Raw genomic sequence first — 12299 nt, 5'->3', positions numbered from 1 at the left:
TGAAAATTTGGTTGTTTGTTCCAGTAACTTTCCACATATTAAAGTTATAATGAAGGCTCTGTAATTCAGAACTCTTCCCCATTGCCCTCTTCCCCTTAAATATAGGTATAATAGTTTTTCTCTGCCAGTCCTCTAGGAACTCACTTATCTTCTCTAACCACATGAAGGTATTCACTAATTTTGTCTATTGCTTTAGCTGGTTTCTGAAGTACCTGAGGGAAAATTCAGTGTGGACTGATTAATTTTGCAAGAGATTTCAAAAATGTAAGTTATATGACTTGAGAGCTGACAGAACATAATATATAATATCCCATCAATTTTCACTGGGCACTGCACCTGGCTTTTGGCTGAGATGAAGTGAAGTTGGTGAAGTAAAAATGGATCTATCTATTTCTTCATACTTCTCCCAAATTTAAAAGAGAAGCTGAAAAGCTTCAGAAAAAGGCTGAAAATATGGGAGAAATTGAAGGTAATATTTATACCACTACATTTTTTTAAAGAGAAAAAACGATTCTTCAGTCAAAAGGAAGAAATCAAAACTCACGCTTCAGTGCATAAACTGATTACAAGGGTCAGCAAGGAATTGTTCTCACTATTTCCATCATCTCACAACGGTACAGTCTTATTTTTTATGGTTAACTAAAGATTACGTATCAAGCAGTATCACATTATTGACCTCAACATTGAGCACTGGTGCTTATTGCCATTGTTCTTTGTTTTCCACTTCTTCTTCCCCTCTCTGAAACTTCAAATACAAAATATTTTATTAACCAAGCTTCTCCAACAAGGAGGAAGAAACAAAATTACATCAAGGCTGGAGTTTTCAGCCTTAACTTGAAGCAAAATTTCCTTGTGTAACATCTTTCAGGCAAATTATTTAAGTATGCAAGTATGTCTTTCATATCTCACACATTCTCCCAGCAATCTGTAGTTCAATACCTCAGAAAAATATCACTTTTTCTCCTTTTCTTATATGTTCTCTCATTAGGATTTCACTTGTGCCAGACTGGAAGACCACTCCATTTCCACTTGGGATGTTCCATTTTTCCAGCTTCCTGGTGTAATCCTCTTTGCTGCTATTAGTCACAGCTATTCTGATGTCAAGTTTCTTTTGTCAGAATTTCTTTCATTTCTGAACTATCACTTCCAAAGCATGTGAAGAGGGAGTTTAACTCTTTGGAAGTACCAGCTACTGGCAATTTCCAAAGGCAAGAATCTCAACATTAGAGCAGAGATCTAGTTTGACAAGTCCATCCTGATATCTCAAAAAGTTGCGGTGCAGAACTAACTGATAAAAATGCAGATCCATAAGTAAGAAAGAATACATTAAGAAGGTATGTAAGAAGAATCTTTTTGCTGAAGTACACATACAGAAAGGATCTTCAAATTATTTGAGGGGTTACATGAAGTGGCTACCAACAGTGGGAGAAACGGGCCTTGATGACCCTGCAGTTGCTGCTTATAGGGTTTCTCTGTGGTCAGGGTCATTAGTTCTTTGTACACCGCCAATGTTTTCCTGCCTAAAGAGAAGGTGTGCCTAGATATTAAAGAGGCACCAAATGACCTCTTAGTGACCACCAGTAACAGTGAATGGAAGCCATACCTTCTTTCAGGTCCGTTCTCAAAATTTGCACTGATGTGCTCTACTGGATCACTGAAAAGGCTTTAAAGCAGTGGGGAGGCCCCTAGAATTTATATGTGAATAAAATTTTTCTCTAAGACTTTTGACAAACAAGTGGAGAGGAGCAGAACTACAAAGCCTGGTTTATTATGGTTATGTCTTTCCCTCATAACTCTTCCTTCATACACAATAATTTCAGCTCCTTCCAGCTCCCGTGTCATAACAGCCAAAATACCCCAGTTACTATTCCAGAACTGCATGCAAGATGATCCCTCAGTCAGAGAGATTGTATAACTGCCCATACTTTCCTCAGTGGGAATGTTAACCTGAATCTTCCTTCTCTAATTTACCTGCTAATCCCCAGGGAGCAGATAGAAATGCTGGACAAACAGTTGGACTCAATGATCTTAGAGGTCTTTTCCAACCTTAATGATTCTATGATTCTATGAAATACCGCAATCCTTGGGATCTCTGTCTTTCACAATGCTAATAGAATATCAGTGCAATTATATCGCTGCATAAACTCATTTCTCTGGGAAATCAGACTCAAAACAGCTGCAGAAGATTCTCCCCTCTGAAGGACAGCAACCAGATGGCTCACAGCAGATAATGGAAGGATGGGAATTTTGGCCAAGAATACCTCAGCTCTTACAAAAGCTGCTATTACATCACCATTCAAATTGAATACTAAGACAGATGGAGCACAGGGTTTTGGAGTCTTCTCTGAATGATTCACCTGTAACAAACTGACAAGCAAAGAGTTTGCCAGCAAGACAAAAAAATCTTTTATATTCTAGTAAATGCTAGTTCTTCTTAGCCATTAATCAATCCAGACAGAGGAATTGCTTCATCTAGGATACTCATTTTATGTCATGGGAGGCACTGGGAAAGCTGGAAACATGTCCCAGCAGTGGATTATGAAGAAGATGAAAAATAAATATTATATACCTCCCTTGTAAGGGGTAGGTGTTGTTAGAGCCTGTCACATTTATAGGGGACAATTAGATAATACATCGCATAAACTCTCCGTGGAAACTGCAACGATTGAGTTTGAAGACCAAATCTAGAGGCTGGTATGCAAAGCATCTGAGGTTGTTTTTCAGGCTTTATGAACCTTTTGCTTGTTGTCTTAGAACCAGAACAAATGAGGTCAGCACACATTTATTCCTTCTTACTTTATTCTTTCAGCTTGAAAGTGCCCTGTGAAGGCGAGGCACTTGTATTCTGTATTTCTATAAACACTTTGAAGCTTGGTGATAAAAACAAGGTAGACTCTAGTAGTTCAGAAAAGAGAAGGAGGCTGTAAGACTTCTTTTGCTGGTTTGGTTTCATACACACTAGCTTGGAGTTGACTTGAAAATGTTCATCCTGTTGGTTAGTAGCATATGTCCTCATGCTCAGACAAGGCAATCAATGAGATCAGGGCAGGTGCAGATGCCAGTGTTGTACCACTGAACAATGTCAGAATCAAGAAATATGAATTAGAGGAAAGATTTTCACCTCTTAGATCACCTACAGCTATTTTCTAAGTTAATTTAAAGAATACCCTTTCCCTATGAAGACACTACAACAACAACAAAAATACAAGTAGACAAATCAAAAACAACAACAGAAAAGTCCACTTACCCACTAAGTGCCAGTGGGTGCATGCAGTAATTATGAGAGATGGCAAAATATTGATTTCTGATTAGAAATTACCTGTTCACTTCATCTTCAACAGCTGCTTTTGAAAATGGGTTGGTTTGGGTCCATTTCTAATATGACAAAATGCTGTATGAAATGCCAAATTAACAAGGAACACAGTCATAATGAAACTAGGAAGTTGTCTTCACCATAAAGAAGCACATAGGCCCTTACCAATCATTGGTTTTGATCTTCATGCATGGGAAGAAATATTACCTCTACCTGGTGCAGACAGACAGCTGCTTCTCATATCTGGCACCAGATAGGAGATAACACCTTTTCTGTCTTTGGCATTTGGGGTTATCAGAGAGCCTTATCATCTATCCAGCAGCCATGGAATAAGAAAGAGACCATTTTTCACTGCTACATGGAAATATGTCATATTGTGGGGACTAGTATGCACAAAATGCAATGTTTTGTAGCTAAAGAACATGATCTGCTACCATAGTCACCATGCAGCACAGACAGGGACACCTCAGGTTCAAAATGCGTTCCGGGTGTGCAACAGGAACAGGTTTTGTCCCATAGCAGGGGAGTGGCAGATGCCTGTATTGCTCAGGGGCCTTGAGACAAATCTGAGCAAAGGCTCCTGGTACAGTTGCAAAGAAAGGTCGCACTTTGGGGAGAGGAAAGGCTTTATGTTTTTTTTTAAAAAAACTATATGTGCTAGTTTACATGAACATCAATTCACAATTTAGAGTTATTTGTACAGGGTTTTTGACAGCGTGGCAAAAGTAGTCAGGATGTGAGAATTAAAAGGAATATTTTTGCTTAATGATGAAAGCATAATTAGTATGATTTTCATAAGTTTTGTGTATCTTTGCACATCCTTGATGAAAGAGGGATTGTTTTATCTGAAATTTATTTGAATTTTCCAGTGTATTTGCAATGCTACACTTAGTTCCTGTTGAGGCTGACTTCAGCAGAGTTAGTTAAACCAGCACAGAGCTTTAGAAACTGTCCTGTACTTCTGTACTGCTCTTTACAGTGGTATTTATAGTGCCTCACACTGAGTAAAAGCTGGGGATCAGATCTTCCCCTGGTGCAAGTTATAAGCATAATTATATCTGGAAATGTTTACTTTGTGATTGTGTGTGTCTTTCATTCTTTTTGATCTTTTTATGCATCTATAACCGTAGGGCTGGGATTTACACAATGAGACTCCCTGGGTCGTTCTGTGGGATTTTTCACTCTGCAGACATTCCACATCTTTGAAGGACTTCAGATCTTGAGCAAAATGAGTTCACTGATGTGTCCCAGGAGAGATTGTTGACTAGTCTGTAGATGTACTTTTATGACAATAGATTGTATTTTGAGTTAATGTTTATGCGCCATATGCTATATTGTCAAGTTTCATTGTATTTATGAAGATCTTAATAAAGTGAAGTAAAAATAAAAATACATGTTCAGGCCCAGTCAGTTTTCAAGAAAAGTAACAAGTGCCTCTTGATTTTTCCCTTTAATTTAAACTTGCCTCTTGATTTTTCCTTTTAATTTAAACTTGTCCAGAAAGTATAACAGGTAATGATAAGAGTAGGACTGTCCTGGACCAGAGATTAAAACAGGAAGTTCTGGAAGTAGTACAGAAATATTTAGGACTATAATCAGGCAGCCTGTTTAGAGATATGTAACTTAGGTACTGCAAGCATTAGGATTTCTAAAATCATAGAATCACAAAATCACAGAACAGGTCAGTCAGAAGGGACCACAGGGGGTCATCTGGTCCAATCTCCCTGCTCCAGCTGGGTCATCTCAGAGCCCGTGGCACATGATTGTGACCAGACAGTTCTTGTATATCCCCAGTGAGGGAGACTCCACAACCTCCCTGGACAATCTGTTCCAGTGCTCAATCATCTGCACAGTAAAGTTCCTCTTCATGTTCATGTGGAACATCCTGTGCATCAGTTTCTACCCACTGTCTCTTGTCCTATCGCTTGGCAGCTCTGAGCAGAGCCTGGCTCTATCCTCTTGACACCCTCCCTTCAGATACTTATAGAAATTGATGAGGTTCCCTCTTAGTCCTTCTTGAGAATAAGCAGGCCCAGCTCCCTCAGCCTTTCCTCCTAAGAGAGGTGCTCCAGTCCCTGATCATCTTCACTGCCCTCCACCGGACCCACTCCAGGAGTTCCATGTCTCTCTTGTACTGAGGAGCCCAGAACTGGACAAAACACTCCAACATATAACCTCACTAGGGCTGAAAAGAGACAAGTATTGCATTAATTTCTTAAGAAATTTTAGTTCCTGGATCAGTGGAGACTCCATCCCTGGCAGGCATTGTTAGCACCTATTGTGGTGGTCTGTCTGGTGGAGAATACAGCAAACAGCTTCTTACTGACTGGTGCTCCGGTGGGCTTATTGCAAAGGTGTCTTATGACAAAGCAGCAAGCAAATGAGGGTACTGGAAACCTAAGAACTAATCTGTGAAAACATAAAAGGATAATCCATTTCATGGTGGATAAATAACTTCACAGTGCTTACAGTGCACCTCCACCTTCGTTTGAAATATCAGAATTGAGAAATTCAAGGAACAAAATAAATAGCTCATTTGGAGAATTCTTCTCAGTCAAATTTAATTTTTTCTTCCTGTGTTCATCACCAATTTGTTTAGTTTCTTTTGCAAAATACTGGGGGGGGAAATCTTTAAATGTGTCATTAAACACAGAAATCATTTTCCTTGGCATATTCCTAGTGCATTGTATGTGCTGCTAAGAAGCTTGACATATTTGAAACACTTAAGAAGTATCACATGTATTTGTGTACCCATGTACAGAGAAAATAGAAGGGGGAGTTTAAAACTGGTTGCCCCTCTTCCCCACTTTCTCTTTCAAATGAATTGCCCTTGCTCAAGCAATGTGCCTGCATGGGATCCACTAAGGTCTGTAGTATTCTACTAGAATGCTGAGTCCACACAGCAAAATCCATTGCAAGGACCAGGCATATAAGATATAAGCATGTAATTAATTTTGTGAATGCAAATAAGTCCACTGACGTTCTGGGAGACCACTTGCTCATGTGATGAGTACACTAAGCATGTCAGTAAAGCTTTTCAACTCTGAGCTTTTTGACTATAAAATCCTTGGCATTTATGTAAATATGTATTGAGCACAATACATTTCAATCCCAGTGGAACTCTCTGGTGCCCATATGGTCATCCAAACTATTAAAGTTTTTTATCCTTTTGTTGGAAGTGTTGTTCTCTTCAGAATTAACAAGATAAATGGGTCACTTGCAAGAAATGACAGAAGCTGGTTGTGGCAGTTATTTCATTTTCCTTTTCATCTTTGCCCAGAATTAGATATTTAATTAAGAATAGCTTAATTACAGAACAAATATGTGCTGGGGGCAGGGAGGGAGGATGTTTGTAAAACTGGAGCATGAAGAGTATGGAATATGCCTGCTTTAATTTTCAATATGGGCTAAAAGAGAAATTAATATTTTCATTGGTGGGAAGTGCATTATTTAGACTCTTTTTTGTGTAGAACAATTAGGTAGTTCCTTTGTATGATGTATAGATCACAAGTAGCACAAAGTTCAATCAGATCTGCATGCATCTTCATGAAACCAAAAGCCACATTTGTAACTCCTGACTGACAAGAAAAAAGAATTTTCAGTAATGTTTGCAAGGCAAGAACAGAGAAAGTAACCTAAACAACTGAGCTGATAATTTAATATTAATCTCAAACGCAGGGGCAAGAAACGTATTCACTTTGGGTCAGGGATATAAACTGCACAGATACACCTAAATGTTTTACAATGGACTACACAACTGTGAGAAATGAAATGAAATGAAACATTTAAGTTATTCTTGAAAAAAAAGTACCCTCTGAAGAAATCTCACAGATTTTGGTCGTGTAGTCTTCCTGGGCTCAATAATTTTTGTGTCTGAGCAAGGAAAACAAGATTTCCCTCTCTTTACTGCCTTCAAATTCTTTGCACATCCCCATGCTGAGTCATGAAACTTGTTTCTGTAATATATTTCATATGGCAAGCAGAATGTCACCAATTCCATCTTTGCAGATTTCCTTAAGAATGCCTTTTGAGGGGCTCCAAGAAACAACTTGCATTGAGGGAACATTAAAAGTTTGGTTCTGCCCCACTCAGGAATGCCAAGAAACCCTTCCTGTGTAATGGGTCCCCCTGCTTCCCTGCAAGGAACAGACTCTGCCTCCAAGCCTGAGCCATCCATCTGTGGCAAAAACCCCTATGGGCCACCTAAGTCTAGAGATCTCACCAAGCTAATACACCCCAAGCATCTTTCTTTTACCCTAACCAAATGTTGTGTCCACAGTCTAAGTGACCCTGTATTCATCCCTCACACGCAGCTGGTGAACAAGCCATCTCCATGAGTCCCTCTGAGACACTAAGTCACCCATGGCCTTAACTGTAGCTCAGCCATCACTTGTGCTACCACACAATTCAAACCCTAAATGTATGTGAGTGCCTTTTTACGCCGCTGAGAAATTCATTCCTTGGCCTGCAGGCCTTGCAGATGCAGAGACCAAGAGTACACACCTGGGGTTGGTGACATTGTGGGAAGAGAACCAGAGAGATCAGCAGCCCCTCAGCCAGAAGTTAACAGAGGTATCTTTCATCCCTTTAACACCAGCTGAGGGCCTGAGACATTCTCCTTCAGTCTCAGTGAGTGACCATTGTGGACTAAACACTGATATTAATGGTATCAATTTTCCTTTAGGGGAGGAGCAAAATGCAGTGAGTTTGAGCCTGCTTGCTCATGTTTTGGAAAGGCATGAGAACGAGAAACTCTGCTATTAACAGAGAAAAAACCCGTTCCACTTCAATACTACTGCTTTCTTCCATTTCTACAAAAAGATATGACCATGTCACCATGGGCTGGCGTTAAATGGGGAAACTACTGGTACTCAAGGAAGGAACATCCTTTTACGAGACTTTACATTATTTAGTGGCAAGTTTCCTGATAGTTGCAAGACCCCAGAATAAGACTCCATTGGAATAATAAATGTTCTTAGGGATGTTGCTCCCGGGGACCACTGGGTTGCACACTGTTTTCAAGAAAGGTTCCTCATGGAACTGCACATTCAGATGACAAAAGCTGTTACCACAGAGAGCCTGAAGCATTTATGTCCCTACTCTTGACGTTTTTTCCACTGCTTTTACTTACCTTGCTTCTTGCTGACTTACACATGTGGATGAAAAGCATCCTGATGACCAGATTTCTTTTGCTATCGCCTCATTACAGGTATACTAGTAACTCTGCAAGTTCATTTAACAGTGATATCTCGCCTAAGCACTGTTGATCCTTGATGGCTGAACTTAACTGCAGGAGACATCTGGCACCATTAGTTTTGAATTTGTGGTTTGAGAACTCACCTACAAACACAATTCTGATTGCCACAGAAATTGGTCCATCATGTTGTATCACCTCTTTGTCACATAAACAAAGATGTAACTGATCTGTGCAGTAGCCGGAATTTCTTAAATGCCCATCCAGGCAGGACCTTAGCTGCTGGATCATAGCCTGACCCCACTTTCTCTTCCTGTTGCATGGCAGAGCCAGTGGTGGGTTCCCTCAAATTACGTTGGGGGGTGGTGGGAAGCTCTTCCCCACATTTACTCACCAGCAAAACATGGGTTGTAAATAATTTCCCCCTGATTTTGCTGAGAATAACTTCCTGTTTAGAACATGCCAAGAGCATGGTGGGCGTGCTTACGTGCAGAGGGCTTCAGCCTTCTTTCCCCAGTGTAGAGGTGTGTCGGCTGTTTGGAGCGAAGGCGTCACAGGACAGAGAGAGGCAAACCCTGCATACTATTGGACTCCTTCGGTTGTGGGGATCAGCAGGGGCTGTGAGCCTTGTCTCTGCCTCTTACAAAAAGCTGCCACCTTCTTCATTAAGTGACAGACACACAGAGATTACTGTGGTCCTTCTGGGCTTGTACTGCTTAGGTAAATCCCCATTCTTTGGCTTTGCAGACAATAAATCCTAAGATATTATGTAGCCAGTGTCTAAACAACCAGCAGTTCTGTACATTGCTTTGCTTAGAAGAATTTTACCATGTTCTGTGCTTATAGTTTTGTCTTTCTTTGTTGTATCTATTCAGTCTTAGGTTGTAAATTTTTCAAGGTAAAGGACCCATTAGTTTGCTACACTTCACAACTGTATAGGCTAGCAGCGCTGTGTAATCACACTTCTTCTAGGCTTTATAATTGGAAACATTACCTTGTGTAGAAATTAGTCTTAGATGGTAATTCTGGCTCTACTCCCCCTGTGGAAACCTCTTCCAGATTTACACTGCCATTTTCAGATTTCAGCCAACTTTCGGATTCATTTCTGAATTTCTGTTTCAGTAGATTTCTAAGTGTACCCAGTTCTCCAGCTTTACCAGCCTCAATGCTGGGGAATTCACAAATACTCTCTTCTTCTCTGTTAAAAATGTTGCATTGCCTCAGTCTTTAAAGTCATGCAACTGTCAAAAATACTTTTTATGATTTTGAAATCTTTCAAGGATTTCAACTGTAAGTATTTGACAGCCATCTCCTGCTACATTTATTTCCACAGGATAAAACAATTAATTAAGCCTAAACACCTAAGTGTAGAACAGCAGTAAAAAGAAGGGTGAACTACTTTCTTAAGTCTCAGAGCTCCATGTGCCTTTCCTAATGAGTCTGTCACAAAAAAAGAAGTGTTCTTTAAAAGAACAGCAAAAATACTGGGCCAACAGAGGATGTATGGAGTGTTTTGACAGAGTAACTTGCGTGCAGCACTAGATCATTATGTTCAGCAAAATGGTGAAGGAAAGGTTTGCTATAATCCATAGCCTGGAGTGAGATCACCAACTAAACTGACTTCATGACAAGAAAAGACCCTAGACTGATGAGAAAGTGTCCTCTGATAGAGGTCAGCATTCCTTTGCCTAAACAGGTCTTTCAGGCCTGTGGAGGAAAGAAATGTGTTAGCTTGACTTGCTTGGACATACAGTACATAGCCACCAGCACTGAGAAACCTTTTGTGGGTCATAAAATGATTAACTGACCATTCAAATTCTAGAAATGTTGCATTTGTAGCAGCAATCAGCTCCTCAGAGACAAGGCAGCAGTGTGAAACCCGAATTCAAAGAGCAACAGAGAGGCTGAAAGAATAATTAAAACTAGAAATAACTTGAAGCTGCTAGAAATTATATTCAAGGTTTGCAATATAGCAATAATATCTGTATTTATGTAGACGTGTGCATGGATATATGTGTAATGACAATGACATAGTTTCCAAACAGAAAGATGGTTGCCAAATATTGTTCTCCACCTATCATAATTTTCCAGAGTGAACTGGTTTTAAATATTCTCTGAGGACTTCTGGTCATAAATATTTCTGAAGAGTATGCACTTAGCTCATGCCAATCAATATCATAAAGTAACCCTGCAGCTAAATTAGCAAAGTAGAGATCTCATGCTAATTGACTAAACCCTGATGTTTCTTGTACCTAAGGCTCCAGGTCTGCAGCTTATATGGTAATAGTATTTCTGGTTTCGAAAGGTGTGCATCCTGATGTTACAATTTTATATAGAAGATTAAATACTTTATAGCATATTTACCTATTGAGGAAACTCATTTGCCTTGAGGAAAAAAGCATTCTCTTATGAATTTCCTTTGACTTTACAGGATACTGTGTTTCTGAGAACCAGGATTTCTCCTGGACATTTCAAAGGACTACACAGAGGACCTACTTTTTTCTCAAGGGACCCAAGTTACTGTGTTTGGACTTTTAAGTCAGTCCTAGTATACGGATGTGGACTTCAGGTAGAATGAGCAATGCAAAGAACTTGTTTGGACTTGGCGTCTCCTTGTATTTTTGGGGACTGATGGACCTTACTACAACTGTGCTGTCAGGAAGTGCCAGGCCCCTCACTGAAGGGCAAGAAGACAACCTGTCAGACAAGCTGCATCAGCGTATGAAGAGGAGCTGGGTGTGGAACCAGTTTTTTGTTCTGGAGGAATACACAGGAACTGACCCTCTCTACGTTGGGAAGGTAAGACCTGCAGCAGGAGGATGTCTGGAAGAGTGTATCCATCTGTGTATCTGCAGATTGTGGTGAAACATGGGATGTTTCCACAAGTGCCTTTGCCTTCTTTCTGGCAGTGAATTTATCCACATTAAATTCACTTCTGCTCCCAAGAGCTTTTGCCCCATGTCACCTTTGTTTGGGAAGAATTTCTGCTTCAAGGGGCTGTCAATATAGTTGCCTATTTTAAAGAGATCTGCTGCATCAATCATCATCTGTAATTTGAGGTAGTGTTAGAAAATCTGCAGCAATCTTTCCAGGGACTCCTACAATGTCAAAGCAAAGCAAGGTTATATTGACATATAAGGATTAGGAAAGAAAGGAAGAGTTTGTGATCATGCTTCTGTCCATGATCAAGTCAGCTAGATGCTTCAGAGGGTTCCTGATCCTGTCACAGGATTAGGAAAGAAAGGAAGAGTTTGTGATCATGCTTCTGTCCATGATCAAGTCAGCTAGAAGCTGCAATTCAAAATCATATTAAATAGCGAGTTTCCCTTGAAAACTGACATTTCAGTTTTTGTTTTCTGCAAATCTCCAGGGTCAGAGTTATCTTCTGACTTACCATATCTTGGCTGCAGGTTAATTCTGTGGACTACAGAGAAGTTGCTCCAGATCAAGAAGTGTAAAGGGACAGGTCATTAAATCCAACCATGAAGGGTCCTATTTTTGGATCCCTTATACCCCAAGAACCTACCCATCAGTACAGATATGTGTAAAATGTGTTCCTGAGCTCATCCTATATACTTGGTAATATTTGGCATTTACTTTCCTGTGTCTCCTTGAGAAAGAAGCTGATGGAAATCAGACCAGTGACATCTGCCATCACAATCTGCCTCACTATAACCATCCTCCTTTTTTGTTTTGAGATACCCTGAATCGCTGACCCTGTATTGATCCTGTTATTCAAAGTTTTATGGTCAGCATCAAGTTTGCTTCTATTCTACTCCAAGGTGGCAAATC

General features: G+C 40.0%; 1 protein-coding gene across 2 annotated transcripts in view; it reads left to right on the top strand.

Moving 5' to 3' along the window:
- Positions 1-12299, top strand: part of CDH20 (cadherin 20) — a 119184-nt gene that overhangs the window by 70475 nt on the left and 36410 nt on the right. For both annotated transcript variants that reach the window (XM_042048792.1, XM_042048793.1), the window contains exon 2: positions 10939-11306. In XM_042048792.1, the coding sequence (XP_041904726.1) occupies positions 11064-11306 (243 nt within the window). In that variant the 5' untranslated portion in view covers positions 10939-11063. The remainder of the gene's footprint in view (positions 1-10938; positions 11307-12299) is intronic.

The sequence above is a fragment of the Corvus kubaryi genome, unplaced genomic scaffold (assembly GCF_017639235.1).
Source record: "Corvus kubaryi isolate FWS band 111438036 unplaced genomic scaffold, C.kubaryi_AGA036_p1.0 68, whole genome shotgun sequence".
Classification (NCBI taxonomy): domain Eukaryota; kingdom Metazoa; phylum Chordata; class Aves; order Passeriformes; family Corvidae; genus Corvus; species Corvus kubaryi.
The sequence above is the reverse complement of the archived record's forward strand: the minus strand, read 5'-3'. Positions and strand labels throughout refer to the sequence as shown.